We start from the raw sequence: 21,219 nt of genomic DNA, 5'->3' as shown, positions 1-21,219 counted from the left end.
ACTCAACTGGACAAAGCCTCCTTTTGTATGGATGGGGAAACTGAGGTTAGGAGTGAGAAAATGATTAGTTAGTAACAATGGCAAAGCAAGAACAAGGGCTCCTGACTGCACAGAGCTGTGGTTCCCAACCCCTGGGCTGCAGCCCAGTATCCATCACCGCCTGAGCTGTGCCTCCCCCCACCCCCCAACCCAGTTCATGGAAAAATTGTCTTCCATGAAACTGGTCCCTGGTGCCAAAAATTTGGGGACCACTGGCATAGAGTCAAGATGAAGTGCTTGGCTCTGGAGTTCCGGAGTCAAATCATAGCTTTATAACTCACAGCTATGTGAATGGTGAGCACGTTCTTCCATGGTGCTAACTCTTAGTTGTGGCATCAGTAAATTGGGAACAATAACAGTGTTCTTGGGAGGATGAGATAATATGGATAATTTGATTAGCTCTAAGTAAATGTTAGCCATGATTCAAAGTAGCATATTAGAGTAGAAAGCACACAAGCTTTAGAGCCCATTAGGGCAAGTCACTTTACCTCTCTGACCCTGTTTTCTCATTAAAATGAGAATAGAGATATTTATTTTGTCAGGCTGTTGTTATGCTGAAATGTAACAACTGTCAAAGGCATCCAGCACAGGACTTTGTGCATAACAGGCCAGGCGCTAAATCAATGTTTGCATTTACAAAACAAAGACAGGAGAATTCAGGAGAAGCCAAGGAGAGAAGGGCTGGAGGTGCTCAAAGGCTGGAGAGGAGAGGGAATGAGAGAGACCAAAGGTGAAAGTGAAGGGTAATAAATCGTAGGCAGTGGAGATCCATAAATCAAAGGCCAGGCATGCTTCAAGTTTTCCCTGCGGAGAAATCATAGGCCAGAGTGACCACTTTTCTCAAATACCAGAAATGAAATCTTCCTCATTGGAGATAGGACTCAGGACTGCTGGAATAGGAAGCAAGAGGTGAAGAAAGGGCATCACACATTAATTTATTGTTGTATCAGCAGGCAAGATCAAGACAGGGACTGCTTGTGAAGGAGTCAGGGGCTGGGCCCAGATGCCACTAGGCTCGGAACTGTAGAACCTTCAACCGATCATTCTATTCCTAGTACCACTACCCAATCAGCTGTTGACACAGTTATCAGACAGAGACTCAATTTCTAAAGGGCCCTGACATGGAGAAAAAGAAGAGAGGCAGTAAGCAAATGTTCCCATTGGCCTCTCTCCCTCCTCCCTGCCTCCTTCAATTGAGCTTAAATGTCTCTAAGCTTAATGAGAGTAAAGGCAAAAATTGGAACACAACCTTTAGAAGTGGAGAGGGTAGAGATTAAGGGAAGTAATGATTCCATTTGTGCTACCCTAGTCAGGCTATATCTGGGGAACCCTAATCACACCTGGTAAAAGGGAGATATGTAACTGCAGCCAGATCGTGATGCTGAAGGGCATCTCAAAAGCAAGCCTTCTGGCCGGGTGCGGTGGCTCACGCCTGTAATCCTAGCACTCTGGCACTCTGGGAGGCCGAGGCTGGCGGATTATTTGAGCTCAGGAGTTCCAGATCAGCCTGAGCAAGAGCGAAACTCCGTCTCTACTAAACACAGGAAGAAATTATACGGACAGCTAAAAATATATATAGAAAAATTAGCTGGGCATGGTGGCGCATGCCTGTAGTCCTAGCTACTCGGGAGGCTGAGGCAGGAGGATTGCCTGAGCCCAGGAGTCTGAGGTTGCTGTGAGCAAGGCTGACGCCACGGCACTCTAGCCCGGGCAAGAGAGTGAGACTCTGTCTCAAAAAAAAAAAAAAAAAAAAAGAAAGCAAGCCTTCTGAGCTGGAGGCAGGAATAGAGTGTGTCCACAGCAGAGGGGATTTAGGCAAATGATTACCTTGTTCTAGCAACTGAAGACAAGTGGGCAAAAAACTGAGGGTCAGGGATGATAATGGCTATAACTGATGTAGTATCCTCCATGTGCCAGACACTGTACCTATGTAACATCATCTTAAATTTAATCCTCACCACAATTTTGGGGTGCATACTTTATTCCTAGTCTACAGGTGGTAAAAGTGAGTCTTAGGCCAGTCTTGTGATTTGAAAAGGGTGACAGTGTGACAGAACAGGGACTTAAATCTCTGCTGCAAAGGCACCCAAGCATTATTGACAAAACCACCCTAAAATTAACAGAAGCCAAATTTGGCTCAATATAATAAAAGACATAAAACTAGAGTCCTGTAAATGTAGAATGGGTTCTTCTATATGGTAGTGGGCTCCCATCACTGAAGGTGATCAAATCAAGTACGTTTTAGAGAGGACTATCTAATAGTGGGAATTGGAGCAGGTGTTGGTTGTTGGTTGGTTGGTTGGTTGGTTGGTTATTTTTAATCCAAAACGCATAGGAGACTTGGTTCACAGAGAACTACCATCTGACGAGCAGTTCACAACAGAACTTGCTGTTACATGAGTGCCAAAGAATTGAATTCCTGAGATGAGAGGACCCCTTTCGATGAGGTTCTATTCGTGCTTCAAAATCATGCTAAAATTTCCTCTTCAGGAAGTCTTCCAGATCTTCCCAGCTATCGTAAGTTACGTTTTCCCTTTTGCTGCTGAAGCATTTTATCTTCCTATTGAGATCCATATCATGTTCTCTGCTAGCTGTGTGCATACCTCGGAATACAATGTGTTATACTGAACAGGACAGTGGTTTGACATAGAAGACAGTATTTTGAATTTGGGTCTGACACTTACTAGCTGTGTAAGCTTCAACAACTTACATAACTGATTCTCTGTTGCTTCATCTTCAAAATCTATCGTTCAGCATATAAAATAATATGTAAATGACTGGGCCTTGAATAGGTACTCAAGTAATATTTCCCACTTGGACAATGTAGGGTGTCTCTGGTGTCCAGCTCCTGACTGTGCAAGAAGAAGGCATTCATAAATGCAAATTGACTTGAATTGAGGAAATTTTCAGCCTTGAGTTTTCAAAATACAGCAATCTCTAGCATGAGTAATGAAGGGAATTAAATGGCACAAGAGCATCTTGTGGACCTAAGGAAATAATCAAGCAAATGGGCAAAATGTTTACGTAGATTTGTTTGTAATAGAAAAGAAATTGGAAGAAATCTAGTTGGTCTTTAATAGAGAACTAGACTAGGCCAGGTGCGGTGGCTCACATCTATAATCCCAGCAACTTTGGGAGGCTGAGGCAGGAGGATCACTTGAGGCCACAAGTTTGACACCAGCCTGGTCAACATAGAAAGACCCTGTCTCTACAAAAAAAATAAAAATAAATAATAATAAAATAGATGGGAGTGGTGGTGTGTTCCTGTCGTCTTAGCTACTGGGGAGGCTGAGGTGAAGGATTGCTTGAGCCCAGGAGTTAGGAGTTAGAAATTACAATGAGCTGTAATCATGCCATGCACTCTGGCCTGGGCAACAGAATGAGAAAAAAAAAAAAAAAAAGGGAAGAAAGGAAGGAAAGAAAGAGAGAGAGAACTAATGTGTGATACATTCATATATTTTACATTGCCAAAGGGGCCTTTAAAAAGACAACATTTACGTATACACCCATGAGAAAAAACTTACACAGCATACGTTAAGTGGAAATAGGCAGATAATAGAACATAGTATACTCTACATATTTGTTAAACATAGCAGAGATGATGGAGATGAGTTTGTAGACATAGACATATCCTCAAGCCTGTATCTGTTTCCCTATTTTCATGCACATCCATATCTATGTATGCAAAGGTGTATGTACAATGTTAATCTAATCTCTGGGATAGGCTTGGGATAGGGATTCAGAAGTGTAAAATTTTCATTTTCTATTTTACATACTTCTATAGCATTTGGATGTTATAGAATGAGCAAGAATTGTTTTGGAACAAAATGCATTAAAGGCATTTCCATTTTGAAAACATGAATATATACACATATATATTAAAGCTGGTATGATGAATTTGTGCAATGAGGCCATGGTTTTATGACTTCCCAGTAGTGCACCAGGGATGCTTTCAGAATAACCTACATCAAATTTAGCCTCAGATCACCCCTATCAAACAGAAAGTCAGAAGCTCAGGAACTGCCACTGGATATATATCTTCAACACCAGGTTTGATATGTGATATGTAAGGTTACCAGTGAAAATGTCTGCATTTGATTTCCTCTTCTCCTTGTTCCCTCATAAGAAATCATGAGACTTTTTAAAACATCCTTGACTGATGGTAAGAACAACTGAGTCTCTCAACTGACCCAAAACTATTTCAGTTGGAGGTGATAGGAACTTCAAGATGATAACTAACCTTGCTATGTACTCTCAGTGGGAAAACAGATTCATGGGACATTTGTTTAAAGTCATAATGGGCTTTGTTAGTATTTCTCCATTCTAAGATATCTTCATTATGAGATGTCATTGCTTTAATAATAGCCTTTTAAGAAAAGAAGAAAGAATACAACACTTAATGTGCTCATCCACTGTGAATAATCCATCCTCATTTTAGAAAAGTCAAAGTATGTAGAAAAAAATTAAAAGTGGATCTGAGATTATAGGAATATGACCCTAAAAGCCTAACTCTGCTCTTATTCCCAGTATCTTAAAAATTCTAAAAGAGTTAATGCAATATATCTTAAGAAGGAAAGTAATGAAGTCTTGGAAGAATATACAATGAATGACACTCCAGGTTTGCTTATTTTCACTAAGAACATAGCAGTGGATGTGTCAACTCTTTTCAGATGTCTTGCTATGTTGAGAAAGATCTCAGGCTGAACCCAGCCTGGGATGATTTCTGTGATCTATTAGTAATGTCTGCCATAGAAGGAAAAGGGGCTGATATCATAAATATACCATTCCTAGTCTAGATAGATCAATTTCATTGAAATAAAATCCCTTCAAGTGCTTTCTTTCTTCTCTCTATCAATTTGATCAAATATAACTGAAAGTGTAGAGAAGCCCAAGAGTGGTCAAGGATGTTCTGACCAGAGAAAATTCTGGTCCCTGGCCACTAATGATCTCAGTTTTTTTAAGTAGGTTTCTAATAGGAACCTTATGGCTGGGACAGCTGGTGTCAGCAGGTCTTCTTTGAGCAGCTGTTTGCAGTAACCTGTAGTTGTCATGAGAACCAGGCTCTGGGGGACACTGGCTTGACAGATTTATTAGGCAGAGGTAAGAGACACCCTTTTGTCACTAAATCTTACAGGGGTATATGACCACACATCTAGAGAGGAATTGAAAACATTTTGGGGTTTGGTGACTGTACAGGCCAAGAGAATCCTGATGGAGCTTATCCCGTGACACCAGTCCTCAGTGTGTTCTTGGGAAAAGCTCTTTTCATTCTAGCCAACGTGGGTCCCTGAGCAACAGGACATACTGGGCTGGAGGTGAAAAGACACCCATGGTGAGCCTGTCTTCTGGTCTCTAGGACCTTCAGGGCTTTCTGGTTCCTTGGCTTCTCAGCTGGGACGGACTTTGGAGTGAAGCCCTTTTATGTTATAAATGAGGTCCAGAATGGGATGGAATTTGTCCAAGGTCACACAGCAAGTAAGTGAGTGACAAAGCAAGGACATAAGCCCTGGACTCCTGACTTTGGAGAAATGTCTTGTTCTCTCTTTTTTCCACTTTGAAGTTCTACACGCTTGGTAACCCTTGAGAGGCAGAGCAAATGTACCCAAATCTCTCCTCTGTTTAAAACTTTCACGTGGCTTCTGGGAGAAAAGACAAACTCCTGAACAGAACTCACAAGAGCCACTGTAATCTGTCCCTGCTAAACAATCCAGTCTTGTTTTGTTTTGTTTTACCTTTTCCCTCTCACCTCGAACTCTCTTCTCCAGTAAGAGTTTATACTTCCTGGCCGAAATACATTCTCTTGCCCGCCCCTCCTTCATCTTTGCACTGGTTGTTCCTTCTGATGAGAGCACTCACTCTCAGCCTTCCGCCTGAAGGACCCTTTCTCATTCTTTGGTTCTAAGCATAACCTTCTCTTTCTTGCTCAGGGGTTCTTCTTTGAGCTCCAGGTCTGAATTAGCTGCTCCAGCTATCTGTACCTGGAACCTGATCACTCCAAGCATGCTTTTTGGACCAGCAACATGGACATCACTTGAGAGCTTGTTAGAAATGCAGAATCTCAGATCCATCCCATACTACTGAGTCAATTTGAGTTTTAACAAGGTCCCCAGGTGATTCTCAGGCACATTAAAGTTTGAAAAGCACTGCTCTGAAACACCCTTCCATGCACATGCATCTTGTGACACGTCCACTGCAACTGCCTGCCAACCAGTCTTTTCCTCACTATATGCTGAGCCTTATAAAGGCATGATCTGTCTTCTTCATGCTTTTATTTCCAGCCTGGAGCACAGGGCCTGGCACAAACTTAGCACATTAAACGAATCAATTAATCAATCAATTAATGAAGTGTGAGATCTCTTCAAGTTTTTTAATATTTGTAAGGACATTTTATGTTTTAGAATGTTAGAAGACCTCAAAGTTCGTGGAATTCAGTTGTTTCCAACTGTGATCTGTAGATCTTTGGGAGTTCAAGGAGACTTAAGAGATGCTTGGTGTTGGGTGGGGTGAAGGGGTATAGAAGAGGAGACCCAGAAGGTGGGGTTTCAGGCCACCCACTCGAGCTCCTGCCAGAACAACCCTGTAGTCATCTGGCCCACACATTTACTCATCCCATTATCCAATTATTCAACAAGTAATTATTTAGCACCTACTTACAAAAGTGAATAGGACATAAGGGATCGCTAACTATGCATAACTTACACTGTAGTGGGAAAGAGAGATAAAACATAAGTAAACACATGAGTGATATAAAACACTAAAACTAGTAAGTATAAGGAAGAGAATTAAAACACGAGGGTGTGATAGAAAGGGTGGGTGGAAATTTTAGAGAATTCTCTGAGGAGGTAGCATTCTAGCTACGGCCTGGGGTTCTGTGTAAGATTTATTTAGGGGAAAATATTCCACTTATTAAAAAAATACCACCGTACTAGTTCATCCTGATCATTTCCTAGATGCGGAGGCTGGGGGCCAGAAATGGGCAGAGCCCAAGCCCGCCTGGTGAGTTCACTGGCCATGCCAAGGAAAATGAGGATGCAGCCCCCCCAAGGCCTACTGCCAGTGTGGGATGTTGGAGCAATCTCAGATCCCCGCCCCCTGGAGACTAAAAAGATGAAGAAGGAGGAAGCTGGGTGACATGGGCAGGGTTGGCTGACAGAGGCTGGTGACTGGCTGGCTGGAGGTCAGCAGGTTATCACAGTCCATTACCAAGTGGGCTGCCCTGCCTCTGTGGGCGGCCAGGCAGCCATTCCAGAAGATTTATGTCCTGGAGGGTCATAAAGGATCCAAGCAGGTTGTAAAGACAAAGTCAGGAGTGGAGCTCTGTTTTAGCTTCCACCCGAACTCCCTGAGTCCTGTGGGAAAGCCCAATAAAGTGGGACGCCTTCTCTGTCCACAGGCAAGATGGCAGCCGAGATGACTCAAGGGCAGCTTTCATCTAGGGCTCTGGGCTTCTGCCTGCCTGTCTGCCCTCCTTTAGCTTTTATCTAAAGAACTTCCTTTCATGTGAAAGGGAGAAGGTTAAAGTCCAGGACCCAAGAGAACTGATAAGGTCTGCCCCACGGCGAGATCCGTTTTATCCCTTGACTAAGCTCTCATCTCATCCCTTAAGGGCCTCAAATCCTTGAAGGGCCATTGCAAGTGGTATGAGGGCTCAGGGTGAGAGCTCAAGACAGCCTCCATGACAAACCCTGTGCGACTCTGGGCATCTCATTTAACCCCATGAGACCTCCACTTCCCTATCACCCAAAAAATGGCAGGAATACCTTTCAGAGTCATTTGGAAGCTTTTTAAAGCAAGAAGTGCTGCCCACTAAGTATTTCTGGGAGTCATGCAATTCTTTCCCATGCACCAATGCTACCCTGGCCTGAAATACTACATTGTCTCCCCAGAACTATTATCACAAGAGCCTCTGGGCCTCACTGCCTCCTCCTTGCCTTGATCCCTCTACTCCAGGCTTCCAACTGCAGCCAAAGGGGTCTTTCTCCCCTGAAGGTCTGATAGTGTCACTGCCCCCCCCACCCCACCACATGAAAAACATTTGAAAAGCTTGCCATTACCCTAGAGAGATAATCCGAACTCCTTAACCCAATTTAAAGGGCAGTGAGGATCTGGCCCCTGCCAACCTCCCCCTTCTTATCTCTTCTCACTCCTGCTGTCATGCTCTTTGCTTCAACTACAGGGAAATCCTACAATTCCTCCCAACACGGTGTTTACCAAAGTGTAGACCCAGTTCCTCAGGGGTAGGGGAAAGGATTTTAGGTGGTACCCAGGATAATCACAGACCCAATATTAAATGAGAATGAATCACATTTACAAAATAGAGTGATATTACCTCTTTCATTCTTTCCCCTTCTTTGGATAACTTTAAAAAGAAAATGTTGGTTTGTGGTTGTGTCTTTAACATTTCTACTGCTAATCTCCCTTTTAAGGGACAGCCTCAGGCCCTGCTAGGATTAAAGGACATTGTTTTTTGTTTTTTGTTTTGTTCTATTCTGTTGTTGTTGTTGCTGTACCATTGTATTGAAGGGTTAGGTTTAATTTTCTATTAAGGGTAAATGGTGCTGGTTTTCTCTTTACAAGATGATACAGTATTTCCTTTTCAAATACATTTTAAATAAGAAGTAAATCTAAGAAAGAACTATCAAACAAATAAAGTATGTATTGTATGGTGAGATGGCGAAAATCATAAAGGTGGCAGGCAAATCATTGAAAGTTAAGAAGAAAACCCCTGCTCTCATAACATTCTCTCCTGTGAGCATCTCCTAGGCTGGTTCCTCTGCCCCAAACATCTCTCCTCATCACCACTTACCTTACCCCAATCAAACGTTAGGCGTGCGTCTCAGCCCCAGTGTAGCCTTCACTGGGTTACCCAGACCAGATGCTTATGTGTCATGTTCCAAACAGTTCTGTTCTTCTCTCATGACACTTAATTATCCTATGTAATTCTTTATTTAACTCCCTGCAACCAGGAGCTATTTGTAGACAGAGACCATTTCTACCTTTTCCCCTTGCATTGTCAACCACCACCGTATAAGAGGCTATTAAGTATGTGCTAAATGAATGTTTTTGTTAGATGCAAGACATGAAATGCAACCGTCATCTCATATACTATTTTATGAAGCTCTAGAAGATACTGACGGTACCTTAGTCCTGTTTGAACCATTCACAGGCTCCTTGCACAGTGACTGATGCAGTCACTGCTGGGGACAAAAAATAATGCCTTAATACATGTTGAATTCACAAATTTCTTTAGTCATGGTCACTAATGGACTTCAGTCAAGGTCATAGCTATTTACTCTAGAAAAACTCAGATTTCTTAAGGAAGAGTGAGAAAGGCCCTGGATTATGGAGCATGGCCCTGTCACTGTGCCCCTCTGTGGTTAGGGCACAGCCCTTCAAGGAGCCTAAATTTCTCATCTGTAAAACTGGAGGTGGGAGATGAGCAAGGAGAATAACTGATCCAAAGAGCACTGATGTCCCTTCCCTGTCTGACATTCCAGGAGTGTAAGAAGCTCAAATCTCAAGATTCTTTCATACTCTCTGTACCTTTCTCATCTTTAGCCTTGCAACGACTAAGGTGATCACTACCCTGACTTATCTACAAAAGGCCGTTCTCAGCCTCTGGGGAAAGGGTCCAGTAAAGTCAACTAGAAGCAAGAATAACTTGCTTCTCCACTCACACTCATGCGCCCGTACCTGGGCCCCAGCTCGTCCTCACTCCTCCAGACAAAGTCGCCAAACTTCTCGTAGTGGGAGTTGTAGTGATGCTGGACCCGGAAAAGCATGGAGGCCGAGACCTCCATCAGTGTGTTGTAGGCAGTCTGCTGCTCCTTTCCACTCGTGTACCCATTGTACAGGTTGTAGATCTTGTCAGCTATTTCTGAGAGGGAAGAAGTTCAGAAACAGACCACTGGGCAGCGGGAAAACGTAAGGCTAGAAGCATGGCTTGTGACACGGAAGGCACAGTTGTGAGGGAGTTCACTTGCATGGCGTCTGGGGGCAGACAAGCCTTGATTCCATCCCGAATATGTCATTGACTACTTGTGTTCAGTTCTCTTCTCTATCAGCTGCAGATAATGAGGTCTACTCTGGAGGCGCATTGCAGGACTGAGTTAAAAAGTGGATGCTGAGCACTCAACACGGGGCTGGTACAAAGCTAGCGCTCATAATTGCAAGCTTAATTATTAATATAATTATCATGCCTGTGATTTAACACAAAATTTTAAACAGGTGCAGAGGGTTAAATAAACTCTCTTGGGCTCATCTCTACACTCTCCTTCTGTCTCCCCTCTGTAATATTTCCAACACATTTCTGTGACCAGGCCTGTCAGGTTCCTGTTCAAAAACCTTTCAAAGACAATCCAGACTCTTCTGCTTGTCATTCATGGCCATTCCTACTGCTTCAGTCATTCCTACTAATCAATGTAACCTAAATTCATCATGCACAGAAGGCACGTTCTTTCAGCTTTGAAAACTCTGATCAAAATCTATATGTGTCCCCAAGTCATTACTACTTCCAGGATAATCTGAGGGCTTAGGGTCAGGATGAGAGGAACATTCACTTTGCACTATTTTCTACTCTGATTTTTATTTTTTTATTATTTTTTAACTATGTGCATGTATCATTTTGAAATTATAATTTTTAAAATTACCAGGAAACTATCTCAAATCCCTTTTGCCTTTGAGATGTAATAATTCACTGTCTCATCTTAACTGGTTATACATAAAACATTTATTATAGAGCTTATGATTGAGCCATTTGTGGAAATGTCTGTCTCCCCACCCATAATGTGAAATCCTAAAAGGTGGAGACCATGTCTCTACGGCATTCCTTATACCAGAGTTGTTGGGGGGAAATAACTGAAGTAGCCCACCAGGGCTGATGAGCTACCATCAAATTTTGCTAGTCTTAACGTAGAAAACGTATCTACACATTGCCCAAGAACAAAGTATATGGTGGGTCGAATGGATTAGTTGTATTTTTTCAGATGTTTTTGCTTGACGTGTATAACTGTATGAACCAGAAGCAGTGAGAAGGTTTAATCTTGCATGCTAACTCTGACTGACAGTCGCTGACTGTAGCTCTATGCTGAATATTCTGAGGCCCCCACTGGGCTAGACTGGACAGTGTGCTGTGATCTGCTAATAATGCCTACCATGGGCACAGCAAGGTGACACAGTCTTCAAGGTGATACGTACTTGCCAGCTCTAGCATTGACTTAAGTGGAAGAAAGTGATTGGTTCCTAAGAAGCCTAGGCAAAGGGACAAAATACAGTCATGGGGCTCTGACTCTACCATGCTTGGACTATAAGTCAAAACATGAGTGAACTCTATAAAAGAGGAGAAAATCTTTCCACTGGCAAAATATTGCTAATCAATCTCAGTCTTTTCCTTCATGGCTTTGATTAATTTAGCTCCATGTTCCTCCTGCTCTCTTAGTTCCTTCACTTTCTTCTCCCTGTGCCAATATGTGTGCGTGTGCGTGCTTGGCCGTAAGCGACTGTTGGGTACAGAACTTAGTGGAAATATGGGAGGTACCTGGGAGGTGAAAAAAGGGGTCACCTACCTTCTGCCTTATTGTCATCCACCAGCGGACAGGCCGTCCTCAGGGTCACCGTGCTGAGCTCTGAGTGCCTCCCCCGTGTATCCACAGCATACAGAGTGAACCTGTGGCACAGCAAGAAAACAGAGCACCAGGCTGTGACCTGACATGGAAATTGCAAAGAGGAACACAAGATCATAGCACAGGAGTAGTGGTCGAAAGAACACAAGGATGCTCAGGCTGCCGGAGAAATAATCTGGAGGAAAAAGAATGGCAATTATAAAGCATTTATTGAGCATGGACTGCCTTCTGGGCACTTTGCACATAATTTCCTAAAACACAATTAAGCAAGCCTAAAAGGCAGGGGTTTATTATCACCCACATCTCACCAACGAGGACACTGAAACTCAGATTGTGTATCTTTCCACGGTCTTAGTTACTAAGGGACAGAACAGGGGATTGAACTCAAGGACTCTGAGTCTAAGGCCTGAGAAGTGAGTCCCAATGGCCACCTACATGGCTGGATATATTCATTTATATATTTTTTATTCATTCACTTAACAAATACTTATTGAGTATTAACTATGTGCCAGGAACTATTTTAGGTGTTAAGGTTATAAAGGCAAACAAGGGAGTTAAGGTCCCTGCTTGTATAAAGCTAATCAAATAGTAAACAAAAAGTCAGAAAACAGTTAAGTGTAACAGGGAATATAACAGAATACTGTGAAAAAGACTGATGTGGGGTACGGAGTGTATATAGAGTAGTCCAGCGAAGGGCTTCATCAAGAGGGAAGGTTTGAGCTGAGACCTGAATAATGAGCAAGACCCGGTTTATGGGAGGAAGACATGGGGGAAGAGCATTCCAGGTAGGGAGAGCCAAGTGGGAAAGCCCTGAGGAGAGAAGGAGCCCAGACGATTGGAGGAATAGACAGCCAGTGTGGCTGGAGTGAAGTGACATCAGTGGGGACCGTGGAGGCCATGACAGGGAGTCTGAGAGTTACTCTAGCTATAAGGCATGTCCCCACCTTTCTGCAATGTCATCTGAAGCCCTCTGCTATATTGGTGGGAGCAGACATAGCCTATGTGGCTTTAGAAGGGAAGAACTGGTAAAACTCTGACCTGATAGATTTGGATCTAATCCGGAGCACAGAATTCTTTCTAGAGCAGCCTTTGTCTTCTGTCCTACCTTGGGGAGGCTCTATGACCTCCATATCCCCAGATCTCCAAGTTCTGCGGTTTAAATAGAGCCCAGGAGGGATTTTCTCAGAGGATATGAACCTTAGAGGCCAGAAACAGTCTGAATAGGAGAGTTGAACATCTGACTGTCCTGTCTGTGTCATGCCAGCCTTTTTCACCGCCTTTAAGGTTAGATGCAATAATGTAGAATGGATAGAGGGTTCCCTGTGTTAAGTAGAAAAGACTGTTGTCCTAGTGGCCCTATTTCCTTTTGTCCTGCCCCAGAACTCCAACGTGCTATGATTGCCAAGTTTCAGAATGGTGAGCCCTGATTGTACATATTAGGCATTTAATAAGTATAAGTTGGTTGTACAAATTAATCAATGTGTGCTAAGACCTTAAGATATGTCAAGCACTGAGCTAAGGGGTTTTACCCACATTATCATAATTAATTTCCCCAAGTAATCCTAAAAGATAGGTACTCTTACTCTCTTTATTTCATACATGAGGCTCAGAGAGAGGAAGCAGCCTGCCCAGAACCACATGGTAATTGCTGGGACTGGCAAGTTAAGCCTTGGTTTGTCTGACTGCAAAGCCCATGTGTTCAACCACTGTCAACCACTGTCTTCTGCCCACAGGCCTGTGGATATCAGCTCTGCACAAATGTGATTCCATTAGCCACACTTGCTGAACCCCAACTATTATATGTTGAAGTAGTGCCATCTCATATGTTCTTCTAATCTAAAGAAAATGTGCTAAAATAGTCACCCTCACTTTCTCCATCTTTCAGAAGAGGAAACTGAAGACAAAAACATTAAGCAATGTGTCCAAAGTCACAGATTCAGAGAATGAAGGCGTCAAAACCATGGTCCGTCTTACTCTAAAACCCACACTCTTTGCTCTCAGCTGCCATTTTGCTGTTCCAGCTCCACCACTGCCTGGCTCAGAGGCTCTGAACTGGGTATCCCCATGGCCCTCCCAGCTTTGACACCCCATGGCTTGATGTCTCAAAGGTTGTTTTAATAAAAGGTATCACGAGTCAAAACTTCTTGCTACAAGGGAAGCAGGGGTGACAGAGCAAGGAGCCTGGTCTTGAAGATGGCCAGGCCTGGGTTCATATTCCAGTTCTACTTCCTTGCTCTGTGACCTTGGGCAAGTCACTGCCCTTCTCTGAGCTCACTTCAGCTCTCTGCACCTGGCATCTGTGGCAGGGAGACTGTCGCCCACCTCACAGGTTCAGTATGGATAGATGTGAAATGTAAGCGCTCTGTGAGGTAACTTATCGTTGGAAAGCCACACAGAAGAACTGGGAACAAGATCATAAAGACACTCCAGGATGTGAGAGCAAGCAAGTGGCAAAGTGGGGAGGTAAGAAGAGTAACATCCTGTAAGCACTTACCAGCCACATCCCAACCCATCTAGAAAGTGGCAGAGGCAGGACCCACACCCTACCCTGAGGTCCCAGAGGGTGAACGCTTCAGCTTGGGAACGGCTATATTGCTGTCATTTAACACAGTACTACGCACATGGTCAGCACTCAGTAAGCATTTGGGTAAATGAATGAACCTGAGTGTACCACATTTCATTTCTCAATCTCAGTTTCTCCATCAAAAAAATGGGGATAATTTCACCAGCACTGCATGGCTGTCACAAGGATTACATGGAGTGATGATACATAAGAAAGTGGCTTGTAAAGAGAAGATTTTTATAAAGACCATATATAAACACTTATTTGGGCAAGAGTACACATTTTAAAATACGATTTCTTAGAGTAAGAAGAGGAGATGCATTTCAACTGAGGGACATATGGAAGGCTTGTAGTGAATGGACACTCAAATGTGAGGAGTTGGAATATTTTCAACCCCACTTTCCCACAGGCCACTTATGTTTCTGTGGTGCTTCTGCAATACATTTCATCCACCAGGAGGGTCTGGGACCACCTCTCTGCTTAGCCAAGCAGCATGGATGACAGCATGCTGAGGAAGAAGTAGTCTTAGGTTTTCAACTTATAAAACCTGGGTAGAATCTTTGCCTTCTACACTTGCCAGCTGGATATACTTTGGGAAGTTCCTCCACCTTCTCTGGGCCTCAGTCTCCTCAGCTGTAACACAGGGTGAAATTGTCCATATCTTACCAGTTAGTGATCAAGACTCAGTGATACAATGATCATAATAACAGGCCCGGTTCAATCTTTGCTCCCCAAAAGGTAGCTTGTATTTGTGCTATTCTGGTAACCAAACATGTCAATGGAAGCCTCCGGCTGGAGGGGGCCTCAGGGCACCCTGATGGGGGGTGGAGAAAGAGGAAGATGTCAACCTCACAGGCCTGGGTCAAAAGTCACAAGGCCATGCGCTTTCTGCCTGTCTCAGCTGTAATTGTAGAATGGTTCCAGAGACACATCTGAAAGCTGTTAGGGGACCAGGCAGGGCCTGGAGGGGCTATTTGTGAAGAGAAGAAAGTGGTGGTCCCTGATGTGGAGAAGGAAGAGAGAGGGAGAGAGAGATAGGGAGAGGGGGTGGAGAGGGACTGAGAGACACATGTATATACAACATGCAAACCCACAGAGCAGAGAGACAAAGACACACACACACACACACACACACACACACACACACACACACAGAACAGATCTCTGTGTTTCTCAGAGGATCAGGATGTCAGCTCCTGTCTCGGTTTTGTCATCTTCTCTCTGAAGCACACGAAGGCTCACTAATATCTAAACGAAAACTCCTGAGCCATCACCTAAGTCCAAATCCTCATGTTCCAGGGGCAGAACCCAAGGCCCAGAAGGGAAAATGTCACTCTCCTGACTGCTCCTCCCCTGCTCTTTCTAGACACTGCCCTGCCCCTTGCACTGGGGCTGACCGAGCTCCAAGCTACTTAGGAGACGCTCTTGTTATAACACAGGGGCTCAAGGATAAAGTTAGATGGGCTGTTTAGGGACCTGGAGCTCCAGGCCCAAACCATCACTATCCCTCCCCGCAGACCCGGTTTCAGGGCAAGGAAAGAACACTGGCCAAGCTGGCTGAAAACCTGAGTTTGGGTCCCAGCTTTTCTGCAGACTGTGGTGTGAGATCTTGGGTACCTAAAGTAATATGTTCTCAGTGTATCGGGAAGTTGAGACGAAAAACAAACAAATAGTACGGGGAGATGCCTTGGGATGACTACTCAAATGCAAAGCATTTCCCAGTGTTTCTTCATCCCTTTCAGGACATTGTTATCCTCGGGACACAATCCTCATCACCTTCATCATTATCTTCATCATCCTCAGTACAAAATCCTTCCCCTGAAGCCCCCAGTGTGGCTCTCTGATGTTCATTCGTTTGACAGTACTCTATTATTGAGAACAAAAGCTCTGGCCAAAGGTCCAGGCTGGTTTGCTGACCTTCCCCTCCTGCTCTGCTTCATGGTAGAGGCATGTCCAGTGCTGATGGCCCCAGACATGGACCCCACTTCTCTGCCTTTGCACCTGCAGCACCCTCTGTCTAGGTCACCCTTACCCTTCTCCACTTGACCCTCAACACCTGGCCCTTCAAGCATCGCTCAAACCTCATCTCCTCTGGGAAGCCTGTTCTGACTCCTCTGAAGAGCTGCTTAGGCCTCCTTCTTCCCTGCACGGTGCCCGTGTCACGCAGGGCCTGTGCCCCGCGGTGCACACGTCACAGGGCTAGGCCAGTGCCCGTTCACTTCTCTCTTGCCCCCGTGAGTAGGTGAATGCCTTCAGGATCAGAATATGGTTCTGCCCAGCTCTAAACATCGACATCTGGTGCAAAACGCTCAGAAAATACTGGCCAGAAAGACTGACACACTGAATAAATGACTCAATCCTTCATGAGGTTCATTTCCCTTTTCTGGAAATCAGTCTCTCCTTCTATAAATGGAACAAAAGGTGATTAGATTGAAGGGTTATTAAAGGGGATGGAATGGCAGGAGAGCTACTAAAGGCATGGCTGTGGAATCAGACAATTTGGTTTTAAATTCTGGCTCCCCATTTATTGGGTGTGTGAGACATTGTCTCGAATGAGTCACCTGTAAAATGGGAATCATAATATTAAAATCCACCGTGTAGGGTACCTCTTAGAATCAAACAGGATACAGAACGGAGAGTGCTCGGCGTGATGCCTGGCATGGGCTAAGCTGCCAACAAGCAATAAATATTGGCATTATTATCATTATTGTTATCATTATTATTTATGCCACTGCCCAGGGCTCTGGCTTCACCTCCTCCTGGAGTAAGTGACCCTAGTGGAGATCAGAGGAGGGTGGGTAGAAAGGAAGCTGTTGTTGGTCTCATCCAAGACCCCCAGCCCTCCTCACAGCAGGGGTGAGAGAATGAAACCGAGAAGTTAATTGTCGGTGAGAGCTTCTCACGGATCTGACAGGGGGTAAGAGCAGGGACAGAGCCCCAGAGGCCCACGTCAGGCCTCGGTCCCTGAGAGGACAGGAGAATGCGATTGAAGTCTCCAGGCCAACGCCTGCTCTTCCCCAGCCGCCGCATGATTTAGGCTTTCTGGGGAGGCGAAAGTCTCCTTGCTGATTTGAAGGGAAACAGATGTTTCCAGGCCAGAGGCCCTGGTCTTGTAAAATGCTCCTTCCCCCACACAGCTTTGGCAAACAACTTCCCATCAGCTCACGCCCACCCCTTGCACCCCCACCACCATCGCTGCCTTCCCTGCCATTCCCAGCACGGTGTGGCAGTCAGGGATGGTGGGAAAAACACCAGGTTCCAGCTCCAGCCCTGGGTCTGAGAAGCTGGATGGCCAGGGACACCTAACCGCCCTACTCTAAGTCTTAGCCTCCCGTCTCTGCAGGGATAGGCTGGATCTGATATCTAGGAACTGAGGATTTTAGTTCTCTGATAGAACTAGCATTGTTCCTTCCAGACCTTTCTCCACTGGAGTCTGTGACAAAGAGCATGGACTTGCAAATCGGAGTATTCTGGGTTTGAATCTGGACTCCGCCAGAGCAGTACCAAGGAGCTACTTAACCATTAAGCCTCAGTTTCCTTATCGGTAAAATGGTGACAAATATTCCATCTTGTGGGGTTGTGAGAATTAAATCAGAATTCAATCTCCCTACCCATATTTTAGATTTCTTGTGAACAAAATTGAGTATTATACCTTTTCCCTTGTACTACCCATGATTCCCAGACAGTCTGGACCCAGGGCAAGTGTGCAATAAGGTTTGTGATTGATTATTGGTGGGAAGACTGCTAGACACCCGACACCGTGCAGTCCAAAGGCTCAGGTTCTTAATCCAGCTCTACTCAAGCAGTAGAAAGAAGATTCTCAACTTTATGATCACAATGAGTCAGGGCATGTTGTGGTTACAATAGACTCTTAAACCCAACTACCTGAGTTCAAATGCTGGTTCTACATCCTACTATTTTTATGACCTTACACAAGTTAGTTAACCTCTCTGTTCTTCAGTGTTTCTTGTCTTTACAATCTGTATGATAGTATTACCTATCTCAAAGGGATAGTGGAGGAATAAAGTACTTGAAATAGTGCTTGGCACATGGTCAGTTCTAAGTAAGCATTAACTCTTATTCAATGTGTGTGTTTACAGGATTAATCTCTTCTACAATGGGTTTAAAACAAACCTTCCCCCCAATTCTTTGGCATTTCACCTTGGATGTGGGCAGGCTCATGACTGTTCTGACTCGTAAAGCACGATGGAAAGGATGCTGAGTGGCTGCTGAGTCCATGTAGTGAAAAGGTGATGCAGCTTCCACCTGGCTCACAGAAACATTCTCACTTGGAACCCTGAGCTTGCATATAAGAAATGCAGCTGCCTAGAGGCCACTATGGTGTGAAGAAGTCAAGCCACATGGAAAGGCCATGTGCAGGAGCTTGGGCTGTCCTGGTGCCTGGGCTCCAGATGGGTGAGGAAGGTAGCCTTCCCATCAATTCTGCCCAAGCAGTCGGGTCACCCCCAGCATATGAATTCTTGCAGTGGAGGCTCCACACTTCACGGAGCAAAGACAACCCAACCTGCTGTGTTCCATCTGAATTTCTGACCTGCAAATCCATGAGCAAAATAAAATGGTTGTTTTAAGCTGCTAAGTTTTGGGGTCATTTGTTACATCATCAACAGTAACTGTAACAACTTCCAAACACTGACAGCGGGGTCAGCAAACTACAGCCCACAGGTCAAATCTGGCCTGCTGCCTGTTTTCGTAAATAAAGTTTTAACAGACATGCTCTTTTCTTGTTTGTTTTTAATGCATTTTCTATAGAAGCTTTCACACTATAATGGAGGATTTGATTAACTGTGTCAGAGACCATAGGGCCCACAAAGCCTAAAATATTTACTATCTGGATGTCTAGGGAAAATCTTGCTGACCCCGACGTAGAGCTTTGATGATATTTAACGTGATATTTTTGTTTACATTATTGCATTTAATCCCAGGGTTAGAAAGCATTCCCATTTTTCAGATAGGCTCAGAGAGTTCAGGGGACTGGGCCAAACTTACATAGCTCTTCTGACTCCAGGTCTAATGCCACAATGGCCAGTTAAATATCCAGTTTGGGTAATGACTCTGAATGAGCAGTGTGGCTTTGGCAAGTCCCATGTGCTCTGGCCTCAGTTTCCTACCCTGGGCCATAAGGGCACCGGGCCAAGTAGTCTGAAGTGGCTGCCAGAATTCAGATGTTCAAAGTTTCCCCCAAGCTGGGTGCTGGCCACCAGGCAAAATATCTCCATTTAAATACCAACATGAGATTTGAGAGTGAGTGGCCAGGGGCTGCTACGGATCCCTGCTCCCTTCAACATGCAGCCTCTCCACCCTCAGGCACCACAGTCTGACTTTCCTATCTCCCAACTCAGGCTGACAACTCATGTTTTCTGCCAGCACAAATGTTTAATTCCAGTGCCTGGTACAGAGAGACCATCATGGTAGTAAGGACTCCGGTCCTAGTTTCTACTTTCAAAACAATCCAGTCTGAGGTGTGATTGGGAGCCCCTGGCTGGGACAAAGGTGAGGCCATCTGTGGTTGGACTGCAAACATCAGCGACCCCCACTTGCACTCCCTTCAACTCCCCCAGCTGCATGAGCTAACAGGTAAAGAACCAGGGGAGTGGGGAGCTGGCAGCAGAGCTCAAGGGGAAGGCCAAGTCTGGAAACCCATGTTGGTGCTAAGTTGTGGCATTGGAGACTGCAATCTGCAATCAGCACTAGGCATCCACTCCTCCACCCGCTGAGGCCCCTGAAATTCACTGGTATGGGAGCAACACCCTAAAATTCACAGTGCTGTGAACGCCAGAAATCAGAAAGGAATGATTACAATATTGACTTTTTTTTTTTTTTATTTTTTGAGACTGAGTCTCACTCTGTCACCCTAGGTAGAGTGTGTTGGTGTTATCATAGCTGACTGCAACCTCACATCCTGAGCTTAAGTGATTCTCCTTCCTCAGCCTCCTGAGTAGCTGGGACTACAAGTACGGGCCACCACACCTGGCTAATTTTTCTATTTCTTGTAGAGACGGGGTCTCTTTCTTGCTCAGGCTGTTCTCAAACTCCTGAGCTCAAGTGATCCTCCCACCTTGGCCTCCCAGAGTGCTAGGATTACAGGCGTGAGCCTAATATTGACATTTAAAATCAAATAAGTATACAACTGAATTACAATTAAAGGGTGTTGAGTGTATCTCCAATCCCTGACTGAGCAGAGAATGATTATCACAGCAGCTCCACTCTGTATATGTCTTGCCACTATTGGGGAGAAACACCCACAAAAAGGAAGAATGTGCTCCTTGCTCTCACGGAGCTCGCAGAAGAGCAGGAAGATGGTCATATGAACAAGTAATGGGATGTAGTGCTACAAGCTCATCAACAAAAATGTATTCTTGCTCCTACATTTGCTTCAGGTGTGTCCTTTCTTCCTTCTTTCAAAACAGTGGACTAAGCCTTGGCTATGAATTCAAGGGCTACCATGAACTAGACCCTACCTTGATGCATCTTCTGTCTGCTGAAAATGGGTTGTCAACCACCCACAGGACTCATTTTCTTCTATGGAAAAATGGTGACAATTCTTGCCTTTCCCATGTGAAAGCCTTTGAAGAGTGAATAAGCCAATATACAAAGATGCTGTAAGTGATCTAAGTTCATTCATTCACTCATCAAATATAGCCTGGCCCCTCTTGGAAAAAAAAAACTCAGGTTGGCACTTAGCTTGGCTTTATCAGCAATTATATGTGAGTCCTTCCTTTTCTTGGTCTTATCCTGTCCTTTCCTCTTCTCATTCCTCCCCTTTTCCTCCTCCTCCTCTTTTTTAAGAGGGTGGACTAAACGATAACATAGAGTTGGACGGACTATAGTTCTTAATTGGAAGATATCCATCCTTTAATAGGTTGTTTTAGGGTAAAGCAGACACAGACTAACTTTATAGTACCAAGTCAAGGAATAAATTAAGCACAGAATGCCCAATTATTTCAATCCAACTTGTATCCCTGGGATCTTTAAAGC

The 21,219-nt window shown here is 44.5% G+C and overlaps 1 protein-coding gene across 1 annotated transcript in view; it reads right to left on the bottom strand.

Annotated features, from left to right (window-relative positions):
* ASTN2 (astrotactin 2) overlaps positions 1–21,219 on the bottom strand; it is an 808,895-nt gene that overhangs the window by 4,180 nt on the left and 783,496 nt on the right. The window contains exons 21-22 of the mRNA XM_045563087.1: positions 11,604–11,704; positions 9,733–9,916 (exon numbers count right to left, since the gene is read on the bottom strand). Coding sequence (XP_045419043.1) covers positions 9,733–9,916; positions 11,604–11,704 — 285 coding nt within the window. The remainder of the gene's footprint in view (positions 1–9,732; positions 9,917–11,603; positions 11,705–21,219) is intronic.

The sequence above is a fragment of the Lemur catta genome, chromosome 10 (assembly GCF_020740605.2).
Source record: "Lemur catta isolate mLemCat1 chromosome 10, mLemCat1.pri, whole genome shotgun sequence".
In the NCBI taxonomy this organism is placed as follows: Eukaryota; Metazoa; Chordata; class Mammalia; order Primates; family Lemuridae; genus Lemur; species Lemur catta.
This window is presented reverse-complemented; position numbering and strand designations above follow the sequence as displayed.